The sequence below is a fragment of the Chionomys nivalis genome, chromosome 9 (assembly GCF_950005125.1).
Source record: "Chionomys nivalis chromosome 9, mChiNiv1.1, whole genome shotgun sequence".
Lineage (NCBI taxonomy): Eukaryota > Metazoa > Chordata > Mammalia > Rodentia > Cricetidae > Chionomys > Chionomys nivalis.
The window spans coordinates 4478687-4504170 of NC_080094.1; the positions used below are offsets into that span (position 1 = coordinate 4478687).

A 25484-nucleotide genomic window follows, 5' to 3' on the forward strand; every position below is an offset into this window, starting at 1 on the left:
GTCCCTGCCCTATTGCTAGGGGCTTCATTATTTAAAATGTGACTCTTTCCTCATTTTTGGCCTCACAGAACTCTTTATTAAAATGCAAATGTCCCTAAACAGTAACCTTATAAGCCTTTGGCAGCTAATGGGATTAGCTGAACAGAACACAGCCACCTGCAGGCCTGTAAGGAGGCCTGGGCCAAATCCCCACCTCTCAGACTCACTCTGAGCTCATCCCTGTGTAAGGAAGGAGAAATCCAGGCAACCCCGTTTCAGTCCCCTTTGAAGGGTGGAGATTTAAAAAGAGAAATCAAAGTTCAGAATTCTATAAACCTAAGTTTTGATTATTATAGAAAGCTCATTAAAGAATTCTTTCAGTTCAGTCATCTGAAAGAAATCACGTATTTCCAGAGAAAAGCCTATATGCATGCATGTATGTATGTTTTAACGATGTATATATGTATATATGCATCCCACCCAGACTGAACATCAGAGACTTAGAGATTAAGATATACTATTCCAAGGGAAATATATAGGTAGCCTATAAGTGTTTGTGAATGGAAAGCTTAAAACAAATTCTAGATATTTTTCATTCTACAGAATTAATGATAGTGTTTGAATACAGACTTTCTATAGGATTTAGGGACCAGGTAAAAGAGGCCTTAAGTCCAGACTCTAAGATGGAGGGCTGGCCAGGAGCTAAGATGAAGGACTAGAGCTAAGATGGAGGGCTGGCCAGGAGCTAAGATGGAGGACTAGAGCTAAGATGGAGGGCTGGCCAGGAGCTAAGATGGAGGACTAGAGCTAAGATGGAGGGCTGGCCAGGAGCTAAGATGGAGGACTAGAGCTAAGATGGAGGGCTGGCCAGGAGCTAAGATGGAGGACTAGAGCTAAGATGGAGGGCTGGCCAGGAGCTAAGATGGAGGACTAGAGCTAAGATGGAGGGCTGGCCAGGAGCTAAGATGGAGGACTAGGGCTAAGGTGGAGGGTAGAGGGCTGTGCCCAATATGAAAATACTCTAGAGTATATCAAGATCTCTGGTTACAAATCATAAACTTCTCCCTATCCTACCAGCTAAATAGCTGTCCTTAACATAGACAGAATATTTTAAGGTTGAGTGGAAGAATTCAGAGCCCACTCCTTGAGGGGATTTCGGTCCTGAAGAGTATACTTTGGTCTGCACCAAGCAGGAAAGGAAAGTGAGAACTACCTAAAGGTAGTATTTAGTACCGTGCCTGACCTGGCACCTGCTGGACCCAAGCCTACACCCTCAGCATGACTAGGACTTTCTAGACTTCACCTCCTACTAAAAGACCTCTTCTGGTCCTGTGACAGATGAGTTATCAATGCTAAGGTCTACCCTATGACCACGGGAGCTTCAGTCAGCACTGCTCACACAGAAACCCTCAGTCTCAGGTTGGCATGGAAAGAGGAAGGGTTGGTTGAGCTGTGGATGGCTAGATGCAGATGTTTATTTTGACCCAAGAAGACAGATTCTTCTGGGTGGTCTGCAGCTTAGTTATGGCTCTGCATCTGTGAGCAGTGGTATCTGCTCTCGTGGAATGCCTTCCCAGAAATCTCCTACCATTGTCCGCTTCCTGGGTCTGTTTTTAACCACAGGACCATCAAGGGGAGCAACCATGTCTTAGAATCTGACTTCCCCATGGGGAAGGGCACATATCAAACCTTCAGTGTATGTCTATTGAATGATTGAATGAATGAATGAATGAATGAATAAAAATGCCCAATCAAGGCAGACTCACCGACCCGGGAAGGACTCATCCTCTTGCGAGGCGTGATGGACACGTGGGCACCTACTGCGTGCATAGTGAGGCTGCTAGGGGAGCAGAAAGGAAAGAACATTTGACACACAAGTTGACTGGAAATTTGGGGGCGACTTACCCATGAGGGAAAATGGGCTCGTGTGCATAGCGCATTAGATGGTTTCCCATGTTCTTTGCCAAGGGCAACAGAATCCTCCTATGAGTAAACCTGAGCTCTGCCAATGGTCAAAAATGTGAAAAACTGACTTGTGACAGCTGCTCTCATTTGGAACCATGCTAGAGTGACTCTCTTCCTACGCCAGGCCTGTCAATTTTCTGCTAAATTGCCATTCAACACTTCCCACCAATCTTCCTCCTTTCTTCCTAAAGAACCACTGTGACACTCTCTACCCCCCAGTGATTTCAAAATGTCACAAAAGGCTCATTGTGTGCATGTACTTTTGGTGAGTTCCTTCTCTTGGCTCTTAGAACAGTGACTGCGCGCTCCCCCTACCCCCACCCCAAGCCATCTTCCTAAGTCTCAAAGCAATACAAATTCAGTTCAAATCAATTAGCAACACATTTCTAACTCTTGGCACTTGCTGGGGAGGATGAAGAACTTTTCCAGGTGGGGGAATCTGAACCATGAGAAGGAGCTCAGCGGGGCTAGCCTGGAGTCCCTTTCTCTCTGTGGCTTTGCTTCAGTCTAAAGGCCCAAATGTAGAAGAATAGGGTCCTAGCACAACCAACTGGGGCAGGATTGTGTAGGGTTTTTGTTGTTGTTGTTTGTTTTTAAACTTGACCTAGTGAATAAAGCACAGGGCACAGAAAAGCAGCCTACAGAGTTCTCCTCACTGCAGCCAGGAAGCTGAAGCTGTGCTCTCTTGACTTGTGTCTGGCTATGGTGTCTCCCAGCCTGTGCCCTGACCCCAATGCAGAGCCATCAATCTGTCCTGTCTCCTTTGGCTTAACTCACCCTCCCCACCCCCTTCTCTTCCTTACTGGAGAGAATTATCTTCTCTTTTCAACTGAAGATACCCCAAGAGAATAAAAGTTGTTTTTCAAAGTGGGGTGGTGGGGTGGAAAAAAGGACGGAAGGGAGGAAGGAAGGGGGAAAAGAGATAGATAACAATGCCTATATGGGACCTAACTGGAGCCAAATTCTTGAGGCCATCAACCTGTAAAGGTCTCAGGATTTCCTTGATTTCTGGAATGTATACTTAATGTACAAAATGTTCACGTTTAACCTTAGGTTCGCCCTGGCTTTGTTCTGGGTAATTATTAAATCAAAGGACTCATGAAGATAGGGTGGGTTGTTTTGTTTTGTTTTTCTGCTTTTGACAAAAACGTCTGTGGTGTGCCAGATTGTTTAAAACAAAATAAACCAAAAGCCCTAGTGAGTGAAGAAACATGGAAACACTTGGAAAAGCTGGTTGTGGGGTGGTGGTGGGGGGAGCTGGGGCAGGGTAATCACAACTTAAAAATGCGACAGGATCATTTCGGTTCAGGTAAGAGACTCTGAAGAAAGTAAATAGGGCCTTTTGGGAAACAGAAGCTAGTGGCCAGACCTCAGAGGACCATGGTGGCTCCATCTTGCCTCCACCCACAGCCTCCTGGTCCTCACTTTCCCAAGTGGGTCCTAAAATCGAGCCATGCTCCTGAGCCTCCCTTCCCTCATTCCTCCTCCTTGGTTAAGCTCAGTCAGCCCTCAGCTGTGCAGAACTCCAGGTCACTATCAGCTGTCTACCCTTTCTGGGGCAGCTACTATTATTACTTAAACTCTGATCTCCTCCAAGACTAGAAGTTTCCACAGATCAGGGACTTTATCTGGAGTTTAGTAATAAACTTGGCGAAGGTGTTTCTCCTATTTTCTTTCTTCTATCCCTTGCCTTAACTTTGGTTTTCTTATTTCATTTCTGTGCTTATATTTCTCTCTTCCTTTGTACCTCTCTCCCCTTCCCTCCCACCACAACAATAAACTGTCTGAGGGAGTTGATCTTAACTTACAAATGCTTCTCAAGGACCCTGGAACTTCAAATGCTTGGAAAAGAGAAAGGGAAAGAGAAGTGAGGAGGGGAGAGGAATCCCTGTTTAGCCACACCCTCCCCTACTGGAGTGAAAAGGCTAAATTAAGTCAAGAACCAGTGGAAAGGTGACAGGATGTGGGACCTGGCCTCTGGGTGTGTGCTTAGTTAGGTCGGGGAAGCCAAATAAAAACCCTGCAAACCCTGGCTAATAAACACAGGCTACACATCAGGAGGAGGAGCCAGAGATAAGAAGTAAAATCAAAGGAGAATAAGGGGTGGGGCTGGGTTGGGGGCACTCTTGTAATCTTATAAAGCCATTTTAACAATAAACATAACTCCTAAAAGAAAAGGGGCCAGGCCAAGTGTGTGTGTGTGTGGGGGGGGGGGTTCAGTCCTGTGGGAAGAGAAAGAGGGCATTCTCTCCCCCAAGAGAGCCTAGGGGGCTCTAGGAGATCATGGGCTCTGACAGGGGAAGGATTTGTGTGTTTGGAGGGGGGCATGCAAAAGAAATCCATCAAATTACAACAGATCAAAACCTATGTCTCCTTCCAAAGCACAGAGTGCCTCCACTGGTGTTCAAACTAAGCACCTGGGGACCCCAGATAGGATGGCACTCCTCCCAAGGATACCCTTGAAATGGGGGGCTGTTTTTTGTTTGGGTTTTCTACATTTGATCTAGAGAATTCTACCAGTTCCTACATTTGCAAGCCGACTCAGCTATTCAGAGCTCTTTGCTGACCTCTGGTGGGTAGGAACTCCACTGTCCCAAAGAAGGTGCTAGAAGGGTTGCTCACCTATACTCTAACTCTTGGGGAGGGGTTAATAGCTTGCTGCCCACCTTGAGGGTTATATATCAGAAGCCCTGGGGGAGGGGGTAAAGGGTCAAGAAAAGCCTTTTAAAATCTTTAGGAAAAAAAGACAAAATACTGGGCAAAAGGGAAGAATGTTATAAAAAAAAGTTTTAAAGAAAAATTTGAATGGCAGAGTCGGGGAAATGCTTGCCTTTTTTAATACTTTTGATTTTGTTCCTCTGACTGTTGTGTTTTAGAAGAGCAATAGAGGAGGAGGCATACCAGCATGGAGTGCCGAGGCTGGCCTTAGTGGGGAAGGGGTAAGTTCCTAGCAGAGAAGCCTGTGGCCTCTTCCTGGGAAGTCCACGTGGCCTTCGTCAGTGGCTTGTGGAGCAAACAGGGCAGCGGCATCAGGGTAAGTGCAAAGGTACCATCCTTGGAAACAAGGGACCACAGTGTCTAAAATGTACTCTCCTCCGTGGAGGCTCCTTGGATTTCTCCTACAAGCATATGTCCATCTCTTTCCTAGCCTTCAACTTGGTGGGAAGAGGATGAACTCCTGAACTCTGCTGCCACTCAAAGTGGTTCCCAGGTATGAGGACCCAGAAACGATTAGCCATTTGTTAAAAGACAAAAGATGGCCTAAGGTGTTTTTCCTATATCTTTTGCCATGTTGGTAGGGACACATTCAAAAGTTCCCGTGTGCAATGTCAAGGATGCAGGCAAAGTGGGTGTGTGCGATGCCAAGGGTGCAGGCAAAGTGGGTGTGTGCGATGCCAAGGCTGCAGGCAAAGTGGGTGTGTGCGATGCCAAGGGTACTGGCAAAGTGCGCATGCACGATGCCTAGGGTACTGGCAAACCTCTACTCTAAACTTCTCTTAAGAGAATTTAAAAAAATTCTAAAATCAGAAACAGCCCCCACCCCCTTTTTTTCCCTAGAAGAGGAAAACTGGAATCTAAAGGGACAAAAAGATGTGCGCAGGGTCTCAGAACTGGCTCCCGGCAGAATAAGGGCTCACCATTGTTAATCAAAAGATCAAAGCCCTGAAACTGGAGGTTTCCGGGCTATATCCCATTGTATTTTATCTTTCTGACCTGCCTAGGGCCCACAAAGTTCCCAAAGTGGGGTCATTTGTCCCCAGATGTCAATTACTAAACTAAAAAACCTTAATATATATATATATATATATACTCCTAGGCCTAGAGCAGGGCTACATTCCTGGAAAAAAAGATGAAGGGAGGGGGCCCAGAGTGCTGCCTGAGGCAGGCGCAGGCGTGAGTTTTCTGAAGCCAGGCTCTCAATTGTAAACGCCGAGCGCCATCTGCCAGCCAGTTCCGAACAGCTTTGCTTTGTTAAGTTTTTCCTGCTTCCCAGCCTTAAACGGTGGGTGGGTGTTCTACTTTCTTTCTGTTAAAATGGATGTGTATTTTATAAACTCTGGCTCAGAAGTGCCACCCCCCTACACAAAAAGATCCTACTTTAAAAAAAAAAAAATCTGAAAATAGAAAGAAAAATAAAGTAGGGGGAAAATAAAAGAAAGAATGGGAAGGAGGACAAACAGAAAATTCCTCAGGGCTTTTACTCCTTCCCTGGGTTCTGCACTCTGTGAACTTGGGGTGGAAATGAGATGGACCCCCTTCTCTCCCTAAGGTGGCCCTATGCTGGCCCTTCCTCCTCCCTGGAGGTCTCGCTCTCCCACTGGGACCTTCCTTAACGTGTGACCTCACAGGAGTTCGGGGTGAAGGTCTTTGCTTCCTGTCACCTTGAGTTTCAGGGTGAGCCTTGGTTACAAGAGTTTTAGATTTGTCTGCCCAATAAGTATGAGTTTTCTGCTTGGACCCCACTTTCTGTAATGTTCCTGTCCTAACCCCACCTTGGTAATACTTTATATACATCAAGGCGGGCATAGGATGTCTCCGGCTTCCTCGTAAAATTTGGTTCCTTTTGACCATGGCAGAACCTCAGGTCAACCTGAAGCCTTGTCAATACTTCAAGACTCATCGACAGCTTTTGTACATCACTTGACAAGTACATGGAATCCTAAAATCACCAAGGTTCCAGGAAATCCCACCAGGCCTAAGCCGGTGCTTTCTCCATCATCCTGGGACCCTCTTCGGAAGCTGGGGCTCCTCTGCTCACCCCCACCCCCATTATCAGACAACCTTCTCGGGGAAAGCCACAACGTGGAGTCTCATTGGGAAATTTCCAAATACTCCCACTAGAGAGAGGGGTCCCTCTTAAGTGTCCGTCTTAAGTCCTCACTTGCATGTCTGCTTGGTGAAACAAAATGACCTGCGCTTCCCTTCTAACATCTAAAAGGAAAGAACCCGAAGCCGCGTGACACTAATGGATAAACGGCCCAGAGGGTTTTGGCTGCCCAACTTTAAAAAAACTTCCCCCTAACAGCTGGCATTGGATTTTGGGTTCTGCCCTGAGTCTTCTAAGTATTTCCTTGGAAAGATGTTGTACTTGGTCCCAGGCAAAGTCTCAAAATCAACATTCTGAGGTTTCCCGAGTCACTTCTAGGACCGCTCACTGAGGAGTTTTCCTGTTAGGGGCACTTCAGTAAGCAGAGCCTGGGACACTCAGGTGAGTCTGCAGAAAGTTCCGATTTCAAGCGATACTTTCCTACCTTCCATGGCTAACTTTGAGGTATAAAAATCTTCTGTTCCTTAAGAGGGGAAAAAAGATGGGGAAAGTCTTATTTTTAAAAAGTCAGAAGCTGGGAGTGCAATTCGGGGACAGCATGGCATGAAGCCCTGAATTTAATCCCCAGCAGACAAAGAGAGAGGTAAGGCACAAGCTGGGGAGTGTGTGACAGCTGACCCTCATTCTCATGGGTAGACACTGGTATGGATGCTGATTTTAGATGGAGAAGAGTCAACCATTTTATCGAAGACCAAGTACAACACTTTTGGCCAAGAAAATTCTTTGGTCTGTTGCTTCTATTGGCATCATTGTTTTCTTTCTAGATCTTTCTCTTCCTCAGTGCAGCTACTCTGCTCTTCCTGCCAGCACTCAAAGGTAACAGGTCACCCTCCCACGAATGGACGGCTGTCTTTGGAGTCCACATCCTCATGGTTGGTGTGCATAGGCTAACTCCAGGCTCTTCTAATGTCTGTAAGTACACAGAAGGTGCAAGCACGTCCCTTGTCTGGACATCCCTTCTACAATAACAGGGTTTACTGGCACACTCCAGGCAGAGGTGGACAGGCTAATATGACACCAGTTAATGCAACCTAACAAACACTGTGTTTGGCAGTGAAGGGTTAAAAGTCTACATGCCCCTGATACTGACTGCCCATTGATTAGTTAGATATTGACTTATCAGAGTCCTAGATCAAGTCACTGTTTATTTGCCTGAAATAATTTCCTCTTCTCTACTGCTTAGGGTCATCTAGGGGTCACTCTTGGAGATTTGTGGAAATTGCTCCTATCTAAGAATACAACCCACTAACATTAGTATACACATTGCTGACTGGTCCGTAGAGGGGCAACTTTTCTTCAGAGGACTTGTTGGTGTACAAGTTAGGCCATGTATATGTTTAGCATCCTCAGGGCTAGGATGGATTAAATCTAGGCAGCAGCTCTCAACCATGGGTGACATTTGGTGGTGACCAGAGTTTTGGGTTGTCACACTTATGTGTGGGGAGGTGGTGGTGGTGGGTGGGTGTGTTGATGATAGTGGGATATCTCTGTGTGTGGTGGTGATAATGAAGTATTCTGCTGATAGCAGTGGAGTATGGTGTGTGCAATGTGTGCAGTGGGGGCTGTAGGTGGTGGTGGTGGTAGTATGTGTGCATGTGTGTGTATGTGTTGATAGTCATGGGGCATCTGTGTGTGGTAGTGGTAGTGCATGTGTATATGTGTGTGTGTTAATAGTCGTGGAACATCTCTGTTTCTGGTGTTGGTAGTATGTGTGTGTATGTGTGTGTGTATATGTGTGTTAATAGTCATGGGGCGTCTCTGTGTGTGGTGGTGGTAATGTGTGTGTGTATGTGTGTATGTGTTGATAGTCATGGGGCATCTGTGTGTGTGTGTTGATAGTTGTGGGGCATCTCTGTGTGTGGTGGTGGTAGTGTATGTGTATGTGTGTGTGTGTATGTGTTGATAGTCGTGGGGCATCTCTGTGTGTGGTGGTGGCAGTGTGTGTGTGTATTTGTGTGTTGATAGTTGTGGGACGTCTGTGTGTGTGATGGTAGTGTGTGTTGATAGTCGTGGGGCATCTCTGTGTGTGGTGGTGGTAGTGTATGTGTGTGTGTATATGTTGATAGTCGTGGGGCATCTATGTGTGTGGTGGTGGTAGTGTGTGTTTATGTGTTGATAGTTGTGGGGCATCTGTGTGTGTGATGGTAGTGTGTGTGTGTGTGTGTTGATAGTTGTGGGGCATCTGTGTGTGTTGGTGGTAGTAAGGTGTTCTGGTAGCAGTGGTGTGTGGTGTGTGTAATGTGTGATGGCTGTTAATGATGTTGGTGGTTGTATATGTGTGTGTGTGATGTGTGGGGGTTGTTGGTGATGGTGGTGGTTGTGTGAGTGTGTGTGTGTGTGTGTAATGTGTGGGGGTTGTTGGTGATGGTGGTGGTATTGTGTGTGTCTGATAACCAGATATCAGAGATGCTCGGAATATCTTACAGTGCATAGAAGGTGTCTCCCCTGCCGTGGCAAAATGTTAACAGAGCTGCTTGGAGGACCCCTCAGTTAACAGATCCCTTTAAATGTTCCTGAAATCTCAATGCATAGCTTAAAAGAGTAAGTCACTGCTTAAAATACAAAATAACGTGGGTCTGACTAAACTTTCGGGGCCCCTTTGGGCCTCCTCTTTGGGGTGGAGGCCGTGTGAGAGTGAAGCAGGCCCTCCCCTACCTTGCTGGTTTCCCTGTCCTTTCTCACTTGCAATATAAACCCACCACCTTCTTCTGCTTATACTGCCTCACCATCTAGTGGCCACCTGAAATATCAACCCATATTTACTGTCTCTGGGCTTTCCTATGGGCAGGAGACCCCTGCACAACACGGGTGACTTTACTGAGAAGCTGCCTGAGCATACACTAGGCCCAGAAGAGCCACTCAAAATGCAAATGCCAGGAATTAAGACGTACACTTCCCACACATGTTAAAACAATCACAACAACTTAGGGACTAATCACAAATAAGCTTTGCCTTTCCTAAGAAGCAACCATTTGTGCTTTGGTCCTAGCCCTCTAGACACATAGGGACGACCATAGATAATTATAGAGTGAGTTATAGACAGTGCTGTTTTGAAAGGATGTGTTTGAATGGTCCTCAGCACCTATGTACTACCCCAGGGATGCCAGCTACTCTTTAATAGTTCATCCTTTGGGGGGAAAGAGGAAGCCAGTGAGACCTGTAAGCTACTTATGCTGCCTTAGCAGTCAGGGATCAGACCTCAGAGGTGGGTCTCAGGAGCCTGGGGGACTCGCAGGACATGCAGCTACAGTTAAGTCCCCATTTCTTTTGCAGCTCTGAAAAACCGGGCTCATCTCGGTGTCTAGTTGTGGATTTTGTGTGTCATTGTGACCATGGATGTTGACAGTTGTTTCAAAAAAATCCAGTTTTGGACTTACCTGTGTGCGGGTTACCTGTAAGAATGCCTTCATAGTCAGTTACACATTAGCGACCAGTTTGACGAGAGGCAAACTGCTCACGTAAGGAGGAGGAGAGAGGTAGTCAGATCTTTTGACAGAAGGCACAGGCCAAAGCCAGCAGCTCAGGAGAGAGAATCCAGCTGACTGTTCTGATGGCTTCGTCACCAGTGGCAGTGAGCAAGCTCGACCATGATACTCCTGAGAAGGTAGGTATATAAGCTTCCCCTTCCCATTATCCTCTCATTAGACGGAGTCTCGAGCACTTGCTCCACCCCCCCCCCCCAAAAACATGTGTGACCGTGTCAGAAACACTGACTGACATCAAATTTTAAATCCCGTAACGATTTATATGGTTTTTGTACCTCTCTCCTCACCCCAAATTGAATCATTAAAATTTAGTAAGGTCCAAGGTTTGGGTCTGGTGGGCAGGAACTTTACAAGTCAAGAAAAAAGAAAAAAGAAAAAAAAGTTCCTGACTCCTCCTGAGCTTTAACAAACCAACTCTGTAAGGCAACGTGGGGTTTTACCTCTAAGGATAACAGAAGCACACGTCCTTAGTTTCCGTGGCTCTGTCACAAATCACTTGCCTGATGCTCCTCTTGGGTTATGGCTTCCAGGGTGGCATATGCAAAACACTTCCAATAATTCTAACTCGTCAGAGACAAAGCATTCAAGCCTGTGATAGTTGGCAATAATTGAAAAGTTAACATGGGGTGGGGGGAGTCCTTACCTCTCTCATGGGGTTCTCATCCTCTTCCTGTCCCAACAGCTGCTCTGCTTCATCCGTGATCTGGTTATGGGGAGGGAAACTAAAGACACTTTGTTTTTGCATGTAAAATAAGCACGTTCCAACCCCTGGGCTACGAAACAGTACTGAATTAATTTATGCACAGGCAGCTGATGGCAGCAGAGTGGGGAGGAAGGGTAAGCAAGAATGACAGATGATGGGGGAAGAAAAGGTAACCCTCTCAGGACGTCTTTCTTCCTCTTCTGCCACATTACCACAGAATTCTTAATTTGGCAAGGTGTCGTTTGTTCTATTGCTCGAGTTGACTCGTGTTTACAAACTCTGTCCAAAGAGTGAAGGATGAAATGTAGAGGCTGGAGGCACAGGGTGCCTAGGCATGAGTTAAAAATCCCTCGCTGAGAATATATGAGAAATAAAACCTCACTGGGAATAGAGAAAGGGGGAAAAGAAGTTGTAAACTCAACATTCGGGGGCTCTCACCCATGAAGCGCACTGGACTCCCAGACAATGAACAGCTTCCTCTAGGGTCTGTCCCTTCTCTTAGGGAATTAAGAAGGAAAGTCTTTGGAAACTAAACCCCTCTGGCTAGCTTGTGTTTGAAACTGCTCACTCGTATTCTTAAGCTGCATAAAGACCTCAAAGAGTCTTCATCTGAAATCACAAAAGAAAGGCCAGATCCATTTTCTTCTCATTCCCTCTGAAGAGCTTAATCCTAGGTCAGGGGTCCCTAGGTCAGGGGTCCTTAGGTCAGGGGTCCAAAGGTCAGCCTAGGACAAAGGATGCCTTCCATTCAGTGGATTAAGGAACTTGCCAAGGTGGGTGTCAGAACCAGATCCTGTGTGTTGCTGGGAGACCCACAGATGGTGGAGCCCACTGCCCACTGCTCCTAGTCTCTTCCTTTTGGCCCTGTTTTTCTATTTGAAAAACCTCTATCTTTTCTGTGAAGTTTTATTTTAAAATAAGAAAAACAAAAACATACTAACTTTAATTTCATTAAAACCTTGGGAGGGGAAAGGTGCATTTAACCTGCATCATAGGTTAAGAAAAAAAAAGTTCAAAAACTAATTTTCATTTGCTACTTGTGTGTCTCCTGGAAAGCACAGAGACATTTGAAAAGCCATGGCTTTGCTAGGAAGAGGGTGGGCACATTTTATCTGAAGGGGGAATTGATTTTGAAAACAAGGGGGTGCACCTAGGGTTGAGGGTTTCAGTCTTAATGAGGCTATCCTCTCCTTTCATTTTTTAGCTTACAATAATTTTCCTGCATTAAAATAAAACAAAACAAGTGCTTTTCAAAATCATACACAGATTCTTGATAAAATGGAAAAATGGGACTAGGCTGTGAACTAAAAATCAGGATTTCTTTTTCTAAAACCAGGAAGAGAAACTTATTAGGGGCCCTGTAATCTTTCCTCCAGAATTTGGTATATGATAGCATTTCCCATTCAAGAACATAAACACAAAAGCAAGGGCATCACAGTTATTAATTAATAACAATATTAATATTAATGATATTAAATGATAGTGATTAATAAGCATATCATTATTAATTAATAATAATTGCTGCTGCTATTACTGATATTAATGTTGTTACAAGCTTGAGCCCTGTTAAAGAAAACTATTGCGAGACTCTTCTCTTATTTATTAAAAAAGGGGGGGTGCATTCTAACTTGTGGGGTGGGGCTGGTGAGACGAAGCAAATGTGGTTATTAATCCTCCATAACGATGGCTTTCCCCAAATGGGCCGCATACATTTCGTGTTTACAGTGATCTCCCAGGGCCTGACTAGGATTCAGAAGGCAGCAGCCTGGTAGACACCTGTCGATAAAGGGGGGTTGTAAGACCAGAGGAGCACCCACAACAGTTATGCCCCCAGCTCTGAGGATCTTTCTTATGGGTGTGGTGAGTGGGAGCTTCTCAGAACTAGAGGCCTGAGCCTCCTCATCCTCACCTCACAACCTTTGGGAGAAGAGAAAGGTCCCTAACCTTTAATCCTTGTGACTTGAATGGAAATGCTTACGCAATGGGTGCTTTTATTGCCCACAACTGTTTTGAAGTATGAATGTGACTAGATGGAACACTTTTTTAAATACAAAGTGCAGTTAAACCTGTCACCATCATCACCACTGGCCACTAACAATGTTGAGAGCCTTGAGGTCCCCCACCCTTTTCAAGTCAGGAAGGGACACATGCAGGAGATGGTCCCAGTTCTGTATGTGTCCTCCCATCTTTTCATGGGAAATCATGTCAACGAGCTAAAAATAAAATTACCTATTTAGGATAAAAATGTTTTTGAGAGAAATAGAAATTTCTTAAAGAGCCTCTGCAAAACATAGATGTTAGTAGTAGGCAGGCAAAAGCAAAGGCCAAAAAAAAAAAAAGTAAAATTTGGTGGGAGGGGCAATAAGCTATGACCTTCCCATGGCGAAGAGTTCAGCAGAGGCATTCTGAATTCAGGAAAAAAAAAAATGACTGCATTAGAAAAAAAATCACTTCGCACGTTGAGGTGCAGTACAGTATCGTACCACTTGGCAGCCAAATAAATTATTATACAATTAATTGTGATTTGCTATATAAATAAGGTACCACTACAGTGGTTATATTATGTATAGTATTTACCTAACACAATTGTAATAAAGGCAGGAGATACTAAAAAAAATTCTGATCCAGTAGCCCCCTTAGAACCGAAGGAATAATACCTAAATGAGGTTTTGAAAGGAAAAAGGTTTAACCTTCAAAATTATTTTAAGCTAACAGCAACATGGTAACAGCCTGTGATTAGGTTATATTAAAAAACAAAAACCTCAGCTCTCTAGACATTATAAAATTTTTATTAAATTATCTTTATTTTTTATCTATCATTTATCTTTAAAAAATAATTCCAGCAATATGATATTTGGGCAATAAAAACAGCCTATGCACACAGAAAAACACTATTTTTTTTTTTTAAGCAACAGATGGATGTGCGTGGGGTAGGCGAAGAAGCATGTTATAGGATGGTCATTTGATCTGCATTTTCAGGGGTCTGAAAGCTCGGATACTTTCTTTAACACGGTGGAGCTAGAGAGCTAGTATAAAAGTCCTGTAAATGCGAGAAAATCCTTCCCTTCTGTTTCTCCCCTTCCCCAGTCAGTAGCAGGGATCTGGATACAATCCCTGTCTTGTTACTGTAGCAAAATGAAAGTAGTCTGGTGGGGACTGCAGCCTGCTTTGGCAGACAGCAGTGCTGCAGTCTCACGGAGCAGGGGACGATGGGCATCTTAGCTCAGGCTCAGGCAGGGCCTAGGCTAAGGCTGAGCAGCTTGGCCTGCTCGGGGTGCTGCTGCTTCCAAAAGTCTGTAATGACTGTCATCCACAAAGTATAGGCAGCATGGTACCAAAGTACCTCAACAAATGTGCTTCTGTTTTGGTTTAATTATCCCATCTAGGAAAAAAAAATCTAGGGAAAGCAAGGGAAGCTTTTATTATTCTGAAAGAACCTGGCCCCAAACATGGGGTTTGGTGCAGAGAGCTGCATTAATGGGTACTGTAAGTCTCCGCCCCCACCCCTTTCTAATTGGATTGGAGCTGGGGCTAAGCAGAAGACCCAAACCCTGGTGCAGGAGGACACGCTAAGGAAAATCTCCTAGGAAAACTTTATTTCTCAAATGAGGCGACTGAGGCCCCAGCAAGGAAGGGGCACTGTATTCAGATGTGCATAGTCACTCGGGCCTCTTATCTGCAGACATTGCCCCCCCTCACCTCCCCAAATCACAGGTCAGCTTCCCGGAGTATGGAAATGGGGATTGCAGCAAGATCAGAACCTTGTCATTGCAATGCCCTATACTTTTCACGTAACAGGGACATTTGTAAATTTCAAACTATTTCTTTTTTCGTGTGTTTGATTCAATGATCCCAGCAGTTCCCCAGGTAGGCACGAATAAAATGACCATCCCATCTAAAGTCACAATTTGTGAGAGGAGGCACATCACAAAAGCACAGTCACGTCAGCAATGTTTTTAATAAACATCATCAAAGACTATCAAATATTTAGCAGTCAAACGTAGCACAGCCTCAGACACTATGGTCCTGAGATCCCTTGACAGGTTTTAGAGAATAAAGGAAATTAATCGGAGAGATTCACTCGTGAAGATTTTATTTAAGCCATAGATCCAGACTTTGTTAATTGCTGTTCTGATTAATCTGGCAAGAAGAATGAATGCCTCAGGTTGGAGATGAGAAGGCTGGAGGGGGGGGGCGCTCTGGCTGTGGAATGAGGGGAGAGGTCTTGACGAGGGGAGGGGGCATGGAGAGCTGGGGAACAAGTTGAGCAGATGGGGGGAAGATGAGAGCTTCCAAAGGCACCCATCTGGCTGCCATAATATTTGTTTAATCTTCATCCTAAAGTCTTTATTTTTTTAAACCCCAAACTGATTTAGAAAAGATCTTACCTTTGTCCTCTTTCCCCAGCTACAGCTGCTTGAAAAAGAGTCACATGCAAACATTGACACAGTTCACAAGTCATAGCTCCAGCGCCCCATGCCTGTCCACACATTCATTATGCACTCACAAGTATTTATTTTTTTTTTATTTTTTAATTGCAATTAAAATACAAAGGCAACATTGCCCTCCCAGTAGAAGTCCCAACCTTTTCAACCAGGGCCCTCCTACCATAGGCTGTAAAAATGGTAAGTGATTGGCTTACCTCGGGCTCTTCGCTAAGAAGAAAATTATTTCATATAGTTTTTAAACTCAGCCACACCCACCCCCTTAAAAATCAACCCCGTGTGTTTATAATGTGGCCTTGCCAACAGGGCTAAAATGTCCCCCGTTCCTCCTTCCTCTTCCCTCCCCCCAGGTGGGCCCAGTGTGTGTGTGTGTGTGTGTGTGTGTGTGCACGCGCGCGCGCGCGTGTGTGCACAGAATACAAAATACAGACGTTGTTCACAACCCCAAAGCCCCAGATACCTGAGTGTCTGGTTTTTCAACCGTTAAGGCGGGAGGGTTTGACGTACGAATTGAGAAGTGAGGAAACGCTTAGCGCAAAGGAAAAAAAGAGAGAAAGACATACGGGGGGGAAAGGTTATGGAGGCCCGCGGCTGCGGCCCCGCTCCCCCCGGCCTGCAGCCCGGCATATTACCCAGGATGCCCAGCCACCTTTGCCTGCGTATTTTCTCTCTGCTCGCTGTTGAGAGTCCGCGCTGAGGTTTCAGAGTGTGCCAACACGGAAAGTTTTGCTCGCGCCATGGCGCAAATCACAAGACAGCCCATTTTAGAGTACAAATACACAATCGGCGGGTACATTGAAGGTGCTATGGATGAAAACTGGGACACACTGAGCATGTCATGCACAGGCGAACACAGAAAATGGACACCAACACACACCAACAACAAGCTGTCTGAGTCGAAGCAGCCAGGCGAGGCGGGGGCGCGCACCCGGATGGCCCTAGCCCACCGCGGTCACAAACATCAAACTGGGGGAGCCCCGAAGGGCCCACCCCAGCAATTCCGGGCTCACCTCACGCCCCCGCCTGTCCAGCCTAGGATCGCTGGCGCTGGCACTGGCCTCCGGCCGGTAACGACCCTCAGTGTCGCTCGGCACCACTTTTCTCCCTAAAGGGCATATACTTCTGCCACCCGAACCCTCGCAAAATCCCCTCTCCCACCCCCAGGGCAGAGTTGGGGTCCCTCCCTGGAACTTCTAGCAGGGTTTCCGGACCCCTCCTCCCTTGGTCAAGGACCAAGCCCCACCGGAAGGCCCTGCCACCCCCTCCCAGGGTGCCCGGGGCGGCCCTACAGCCCAGGGGCAGGAGCTGCCGCATTACCTAGAAGCAGCAGGCGGTGCGTACACATGTAGTCCATCTTCTCCTCCTCCAGTTGCTTGTCGATGAGCTTGCTGCGTTTCTTATCTGCGCGCTTCTGCTCTCGCATCTCAATGGCTTCTTTGCGCATCTGTTTGCGCCTCTCCTCGAAAGGATCCTTGGCCTTCCTCGGGCTGAGGGAACGGGATCTCTCGGAGAGACCGAAGCAGCTTCCAAAGGTTCTGGCGAAGAAGTTGCGCACTGGGTTGCATCCGACCGAGTGGCTCCGGGGCTGGCCGGGGCGGCGGTTTCGCCGCAGAAGCCACTGGAAGCAGCCGTTGGCCCCTTCTTCCGACTCATCACTAGAGGAGTCGATCTCGCAGATGACGGACGACGCCTCCTCGTACCTGCAGCAGCTTCGGCCACGCTCGTACTTGTCTGGCCAGGCGGATGGCCTCGGAGCAGGCCTCGGAGTAGGCGGATCAGCCACCTGGATCTCGGGGCTGGGGGGTCTAAGATGGGCCCTGCTTGGGGCGGCAGGGATTGTTCTGCCGATAGCCATTGCCCGGGCGGCAGAGATTGAGTGGCCGGCAGCGACTGCCCGGGCAGCAGAGGCTGCCCGGGCGGCGGCAGCTGCGCGGGCAGGAAGGCATGCCTGGGCGGCGGGAGTAGCAGAGAGTGACCTGGCTCCCCAGACCAGAGGACCTGCATAGGCTGCCCTAGCGGCAGTTGCCCTAGCGGAAGCTGACATTGCTGGGGCTCCGGGGACTGCCCCGGCAGCTGGATGGGCTCTGGCAGTGGGGATTGGCCGGGGAGCGGGCTCCGGAGGGGTGATAGGGGCTGCCCGGGCGGCAGGCTCCGCCAGGGTGGCAGAGACTGCCGCGGCTGCGGGCTCCACCTGGGCAGAAGGGGCTGCCCCGGAGGCAGACTCGACCTTGGTGGCAGGGACTGCCTCGGAGGCTGGCTCGGCTGCTGGAACTCCGGCTGCTGGAACTCCGCTGGCTGCTCCGCCGTCGTCTTCAGGCTCGGCAGGGGTGGCTGGGGCGACCGGGGCTGCCCCTCCGTCAGGCTCAGCTCGGACAGCAGGGGCTGCTCCGACTTCTTGTTCAGAATCGGTCTGGAGATCCGTGGGTGTTGCTGGGGCCGGAGGAGATCCGCTGGCGGCGGCGGCGTCAGGTTCAGGTTCGGTAGCGACGGCTTGGGCAGCAGAGGCTGGCTTGGCATCCATGGCTTCTGGCTCGGCGAAGGATCCGTCTCTTCTCTCCAGAGAAGGGACTTTTCCTTCCTCCGCAGCTGCGGTGGTTGGGCTTCCTTCCATCTCGGCTGCTTCTCGCTCAACTGGGGGTCTCTCTGCGCACTCGCTCTTATCTGGGGCTCCGGAGACTTCGATGGGCGGGCCATCACTTGCGATTGGGGGGCCGTCCATATTGACAGTGGTGTCGTCGTCGACCCTAGTGGAGGCTCTGCCAATCTCAAGCGGGGGTCTGGAGATCTCCATTGGGGGGCTGTCGCATGCGAAGTTAGGAGGAGATCTGATAGCCTCGCTGAATGGTCTGTCAATGGCGCTGTGGACCCAGAGGGGAGGCGCGTTCTCGGCGGGAGCGAGGCTGAGCGCACTCGGGACCGCGGCTGCCGGGAACTCGCCGCCAAGGCCGATTTGTGGGATGACTCGGGGGAGTCCTGGGGGTGGGCTCTCGCCCCCAAATTCTTCTCCCTCAAGCCCAAATGGCACAGATTCTTCCGGTGGAGGACTGTAGTCGTCTCGGAAGCCAGTGTTTGCAGATCTGAGGTTCCCGGGCTCCGCGGGAAGAGCTTTGATGACTCCTGCCTCCGGACCTCCTGGAGCAAGGTCTGGGACTTGCAAGCGCAACTGGCTACGGTCTTCCTGGGCAGGTTCGTTGAACTCAAATGGCATGGTTTCTTCTGGTGGGGGGCTGTAGGTTCCCAGGCCTGGGTTCTCACCACTGGGGGGCCTGGGCTCCAAAAGCGCTGGATTAAAGGCTTTGATGCCTGCTTGGGTCCCAGATGTTCCAAGCTGCTCCAAGGTGGGCCAGAAATCGCCGAGGCTGGACTGTTTGGTCTCAAATGGCATGGCTTCCTCTGGAGGTGGGCTGTAGTCTCCACCCACTCGGACCTCCTCGATGCCCTGGTTGAGGCCCTGGAACTCAGATTTGGAGACTTCAGGGGTTCCAAGGACCTCAGTGCTAGTCTCGTCGGCGATGGGCTCATTGTTAGACGGTTCGGTCTCCATTTCTTCGGCTGGGCCAGGCCCAGCACCGGGGGCAGCTGCCCCTGCGGCCTCCAAAGGTTCTTGCTCGGGCTGCTCGCCGACTTCAGCGGGGATATTGTGTTGTCCTGGCATATTGTTGCCGTGGAGGCAGTTGCGCATGCCCATAACACTTTGGCGGTTTTTCAAAATAAATTTGGGGCCCCGTAAGACGGAGCACCCAGCCAAACTAGGGTGAAAAAAATTTTTTTTTAAAAAAATTCAAGAATTGGCTGGAAAATTCTCCAGCCTCAGTTTCCAACTTTTGTAAAGACAGGTGCTCAGAGTCTAAAACCCAAAACCATGGCTGAAGTCACTTATTTCTTCCTGGGAGAGCCTGGAGACTTCCTAGTCAACTTTCTCAGTTCAGACTGCGGTCCGCCAGCCACGCGGAGGCTTTTTCTCTTCTTTCTTCTTACTTTGTTAACTTTAGCCCCGCCCTCTTGGCATTCCAGAGCGTGCCGATTCGTCTCGAAAATCGTTAGCAAAACTCTTTCTCAGCCGCCAGAGGACGCCGGTCTCAGTGTTGAGCCGGCTCCGGGAGGCTGGCTCCCAGTGCCAGCCGTTCCCGACTTTGGGTAAGGGGGCTGATAAACGCAGGCCTGACAGGGACGTTCGACTCCTTCCTCTTCTCTCCCGGACTGATTCTGAGGCTCTCTTGCTCGCTTTTCCTCTGGCCAGAGAGAGAGCACGCTCTCCTGCGTTGCTGGGACACGTGACGTAAGGCGTGGGCATTGGTCTGTCAGAGCACAGGCGCTGAATCCCTCCCTCCCCATCCGGTTCTTCTCGAGGGGGAGGAGGGACTGCAGGAGGGCGTTATCACCCAAGATTACCCCAGTGTGCGGCAAACCCCTTATCCAGAGACCCCACACTCAGGCAATTACGCATACTCAGCCCCCAGTCGTGAAAATGAGTCTTTAAGATAAATGTAAAGGGATAGAGGCACGCGAATAAAAAATGCGACAGGTGGGCGTGAGCCCACCGGAAGAGCAGAGAAGGGGCAAAGGGTGAGGGGCTGCCAAATGCGAACACGCAATTTGTTTTTTAAAAATGCTTCGGAGTCGTTTTATTTTAATTCATTTTATTTTTTATATTTTTGTTTGCTGTTTGTGAAAGATAGCTCCGGTAAATCCCTTCAATATCCCACCGTTCCCCGTTGTACTTCCGGGGGTCTTAGTGGTGGCCTAGCGTGACGTATGTAATCAGGGCTCGCCTTGTTTATGTGGATGGTGACGCAGTAGAAATAAGGATCTCGGCGGTGCACTGCGGAAAAATCAAGCGAAGACCCCTACGCAGTCCCCGTGGTTGCCGCGGCCGTTACCGTGCAGATAGGGGAGAGGGTACGGGGCTTACCGGAAGACCCCTATATAACGCAGGCCTCCGACTTCTGCTTTCTGGGGGAGGGTTAAAGGCGATTTCGGATGTGGTTGATAGTCGATTTAGAAGGGTCTTAAAGACTAGACAAATCGATACGCATTAATCATCGACCAACCATGCCGCGGCACTAAGAGTGACTGAGACCCACAGCTTCCGGCCTCCAGGGCCTGCCGCCGATTCGGTATTCAGTTCATTTAGCCCCTCTCCATCCCCTTGTCAACCCCCTGCCAGTCCCTCTCTTTCTGGTGTGAGCACCGTGGAAAGATGCTGTTCTTTGAACTGCAACAGTACACACTGCATTAAGCGCGGCCACAAAGTCCACGGCTGCGCGCCCCTTATGGTTCCGCAGTGGGCTCAGAGTCGCGAGAAGTAAACAGCCGCATCACCCTCAGTGAATGAAACACAAAACGCCGTAGGGCTGGGGTCTACAGGGGAATTCAAAGCAGGGGCTGGTTTAAAAAAAAAAATTGCCGCTCTCAGACCAGCGCCTATAACGCGGCACGCGCACCAGTCGGCAATGGCGCGAGTCATTGTCTTTTCTGGCAGTGCAACCAGGCAGTGGGTAGGTGGTTGTCGGACCTGTGGGACTCTAGGGTAAGAGAAAGACTGTGGAGTCATACGCGGGTAGATTGCAGCAATTATGCCCCATGTAGATGGCTGTACTGCAAGACACATGCGGGTGTACCGCGGCAAGCTCTAACTCTCCGAAGTCTAACGTGTCCCCTCTTCTCACTGCAGGCTCAGAACACTACTGTGCCCTACCTACAACATCCACGTGGTCGCCCGAGTAAAGGAAAGCAGACAAAGTGGACCCCTAGTGAATCCCTGGGACCACCCGAAGGCACGTGCCCTCAGCTCTACGGTTCGACACACTCCATGCCGAATACTTTGAACTTTGGTCCAAAGTTTCGGTCAACTACTCCCACGCAAAATGGCGAAACAATTTGAACACACTCTGAATGGTCCAACTGGATCTCAACTACCAACCCACTCCCCTCCGACCCCAGCGTCAGGTCAGCTATTGGGCTGGGGTCACGCCAATCAAGGACGCCTGGCGAATGAGCGGGGGGCTTCAGACCGGAAACCGGATATGGGTGGGAGGTCCAATAGGGGGCGCCGCGTTGGAACGCCCAAAGAGGTTGTGCTTGCTGGGTTGGTTGCAAGCGGTTGGCGGGCGGGCGTATGGCGACCAGGCCTAGAAGGCCATGGGCGCCGTAGGTGCCTTAAGGGTCAATCTTTTTAATGCCCTTAATCGCCAAGGCCAAGTGGGAAGGTCGGGGTCTCCCATGATCCACCCCTTGGGGTCATGATGGCGGTTGGCTAACCCTCTTTACAGAGATGGCTACCGCTGAGGCACCGCGAAGAAGCATTTCCAGGGCCTGGAGATGGTGATCCAGGTCCCTGGAGAGAGAGAGAGACGAGCAGGACAGAATGGACAGAGGTCATTTTCCAGGGATGCTGAACCCTGCACAAGGTGGAAGGTCAGTAGACGCTGAGGTTTGAGACCCAAGGAGACCGCCACGCGGCTTTCTTGGGCTTCCCAGGCCTCTCACACCCGCCCCTAAAACACATTCATCAAAAAAAAAAAAAAAAAAAAAAAGGATTCAGATTCTCTTTGTTCAGACATTCTGATGGTCTGTGGGAATCTTTTGTTCCACGCTTTTTCTCATATCGTGCTTTTCTGACTGGGAAAAAGATACAGATCGTGCCAATCTCCTTGCGAAGGAGCAGGACGGCACGAAAATGAAAAGAGAAGGCCTCCAATCGGAGGGTTTGAAAAGACCGACCGGATGGAGAAAATGGCGCCTCGAATGGTTCTCCATAGAAAGATATCTTGACTGTGAATAGAAGGGGCGGGGCAGGGTGGGCACACCTTCACCTATCTGGAACAAAGAATCCTACACAACGAAGTATGGGTCCCTGTCGCGTAAACGATCGAACCCCTTTGCTCCTATAAAAGCGGTGGGAAAGACGGGGTGGTTTAAAAAAAAAAAAAAAAAAAGCAACTGGATGGGCATTCTGAGGCATCCATGGAGCATCCGGGCTATTTTGGCAGGAAGTGAAAAGGAGGAAATGGATTAGATGGTAAAAGGTGTGTTTTCTCCCCCTTTGTGGATGAGGATTTGAGTCAAATTTTAGAAAAGGCAGAACCAACATGGAGGTTGGTTCGGATGAAGGGAACAAAGGAAAGGGGGTGTGTACCAAGAAGGCTGCAGCTGCGGAAGTCCTTTAAGGGGGGACCCAGCCACAGTGACAAAAAGGGAATCAAGAGGGTTTCCTGATGCCCCCTGAAAACCCCTATGTTAGATGGGTCACAAAGGGCCGAAGAATCCAAGACTGGGAACTGCAGAGGGAATCCAGGGAGGGGCTGTTAGAGGCAGGAAGGAGTCTTGTTTGAAAGAAAGATGGACGCCTTGGGGCGGGTCTTTACAACCTGTTTCTGGGAAGGAAAGGTCTGACTTTTAGGAAAAGGGTAGAAAGCATACATTCAAATTGGCAATCAACCTTACTAGGATTTGAGATCACGAATCAGATAAAAATTCTGATAGTCAGAATAAAAGGAATATATTTGATTTGAGAGCAGGGATGGCTCCAAAGGACAAAGTGAGGGCAGCTTCCTCTGCACCCTGGCTTCTCAGCCTCTGCACTAGTGACTTAGGTTGGGGTAATTCTTTGCTGTGGTGACTGTCTTATGTGTGGCAGGATATTATATTGCTTCCTTAGTCTATACCTCCTAGATGCCATTAGCATCTCCTCAGTAGCCATAGTAAAAATGTCCTCATATTTTGTCCAAATAGCTTCTGGAGTGCAAAATCACTCCTGGCTGAAAAGAACTGAGAAAGAATATTTTCACTTGACTAGAAACCATTTTAATTTAAAGGTAAATTCATACTGGGAAAAATAGAGCTCAGCACTTAATCCTGATCCCCCTCTCATTTTCCTCTAGTTACTGAGCAAGTGAGTTGGATGAGTGGGGCTAAGTGCTGAGGCTGTTGTACGCCAGCAGCATGGCTCAAGAGGGCCCTGCAGATGAGCAAGGTGTTGGAGAAGCTGAGCAGCACAAAAGATAACTGGATGGCCTGGCCCAAGGACTTGGAAAACCCAGAATGGTAAGAGCTGGAGATAATTAGCGTGCAGGTCACTGGGGGTCACCTTGTTGGGTTGTGAGCCTGTGGAGGCTGGTGATTTTGCTGAACTGATAGAGAAGTGTATGTCTGACGTGTTGAGAAGAATTGACGTTGTGTGTTGGGGTGAGGGGAGCACCTGAGCTGGGGCCTTACCTGACTAGGAATGAGGTTTTTAATGGTCTCCCCCATTATAACTAGACACTAACAAAGGATCTTTTTTTTTTCTCCCCATTTATTTGTGTGTTACACACTTGTGTGTGTGTGCATGTGCTTGGCATGCATGTGCCCATGTGGGGGTTAGAAGATAACTTGCAGGGGCTGGTTTCCTCCACACTGTGGGTGCCATGAATCAAGCACCTTTGCTTACCCATCTCACCAGCTCCCTGACAAAGGATGTTAAATGTCTTCCCTATTGCAGTTGACTTTGTTATAGACAAGGGAGGAGGGGACTATTCAGAGGTGCTAGTGAGAACAAGGGAAGAGGAAGTCAAGACAGGCAAGTGCCCGAATAGGGCTGAAAAGGTGTGAGGATGCAGAGCTAAGCTGCCTCTTGACCTCATGCACATGTGGAATGTGCTAGAGTGGAAGGCTATGGGGAGATGACGGTTTGTCGTCTGGGGCACAGGATTTTCTGTATTAGAAAAGCATGGACGCATTACTCATGCTTCCATTAGATTCTGCTTTTCTGAGGAAAGGCAACTTGCTCAGTGCAGCCGACCCACATGCCCAAGTGAGAAATCAGATGTCCTTTTGAAAGTAAGGGCAACTGAAACTCTTCCTCAGCCTCGTTAACCTGAAACCATGTGGTCTCCCTTTCCTGTGATACCCCAGGCTTTCAAAACTTAGACTTCTGTTTGTTTATGATCAGCAATTGTGTTTCTATTTACATTTTAGGTTTTTTTTTTTTTTTTTTTTTTATTTTCCTGACTAAAGCCCAAGGCCCCTCCAGATATCCTCTCTGGATTCTTCCCTGTAGCCAAGTAGAGAAGGCCCTTGGGAGGCAGAGAGGTAGAGTGAGCAAGAGGAAAAGCAAGCCCATTGGCACTGAGGTTTCTTTGGTTTGTGGCTTTGGGGAAGGGGCAGCCTTCTCTGCACAATAGCTCTTGTTTGTACCATTGGTTTTCAGGAAACTGACACAGGAAAAAGAGAAAATAAAAAAAGAATTCGGGCAACCACTAAGTTTCTAATCTTCCCAGTGACAAAGGTTTTCTGCGTGCTTCCCTTAGTAGCAATAAAACTTTGAAACTGTTCAATTAATTACTGCTCAATTAAGACTGCTGCAGCCCCCCTTTCCCTGCCAGAATCTCTGCCAGTGTTGGCCGGTGGAGGCAGCAGCAGCTTACTGCTCTCTGCGGAAGGGGCTGCAGAAGGGGCTGCAGCAGGGGCTGTGTGGCGAGCATTTGAGGCACATGCTGATTAAAGGGAAGAAGCCTCTATCAGAGAGGGCAAGACGCTGGACACGGGGCTGATGTGGGGCGGGTATTAGGGAGATGAGATAATGTTTATGAATCCACCCCATCAGCTCTGGATGAAATAAAGCTCAGGCTCAGGCTTGTGAGAAGGGGTTCTTTGTAGCAGGGCCACCAAATTGTGCCTCAGCCTGTCATGCTCCTGCCACTTGCAGCCACACAAGGTGTCCATGTGGTGCTATGGTTTCTTTGTGCACAGCAGCTAAGGATGCTGCTGAGGCTATTGAGGGAGAGGCAGCCCCAGGGAAGGCTGCTAGCGGGGTGGGGGGGTGGGGGAGTGGGATGGGAGGTGGGCTTAGTGGAAAGGCTATTGAAGATTTCTGTAACTCCTGGTGGAAATTCCAGGCACCCCGAGGTGAATTGAAGGGGATGGTGTATCTCACCCTCTCACACAACCCCAGTTACCCAAAGCAAATCTTCCTGATGAAGTCTAATTGGAGCAGCAACGGAAGCCAGGACACCCAGACAGCTCTTGCCTTGGGGGAAGGGGAAATCTGCCAGCTTCTGCTGCCCAGCAGTCTTTGGGTCTCACTCACAAGCCTGAAA

General features: G+C 48.6%; 1 protein-coding gene across 4 annotated transcripts in view; it reads right to left on the reverse strand.

Annotated features, from left to right (window-relative positions):
• The window catches only part of Gnas (GNAS complex locus), a 61385-nt gene that overhangs the window by 30755 nt on the left and 5146 nt on the right, over positions 1-25484 (reverse strand). For 2 of the 4 annotated variants that reach the window (XM_057781255.1, XM_057781254.1), the window contains exon 1: positions 16723-19093. The exons of the other annotated variants lie outside the window; for them this stretch is intronic. In XM_057781255.1, the coding sequence (XP_057637238.1) occupies positions 16723-19093 (2371 nt within the window). Of the gene's footprint in view, positions 1-16722; positions 19094-25484 lie in introns of those variants that run through there. 4 annotated transcript variants of the gene reach the window in all.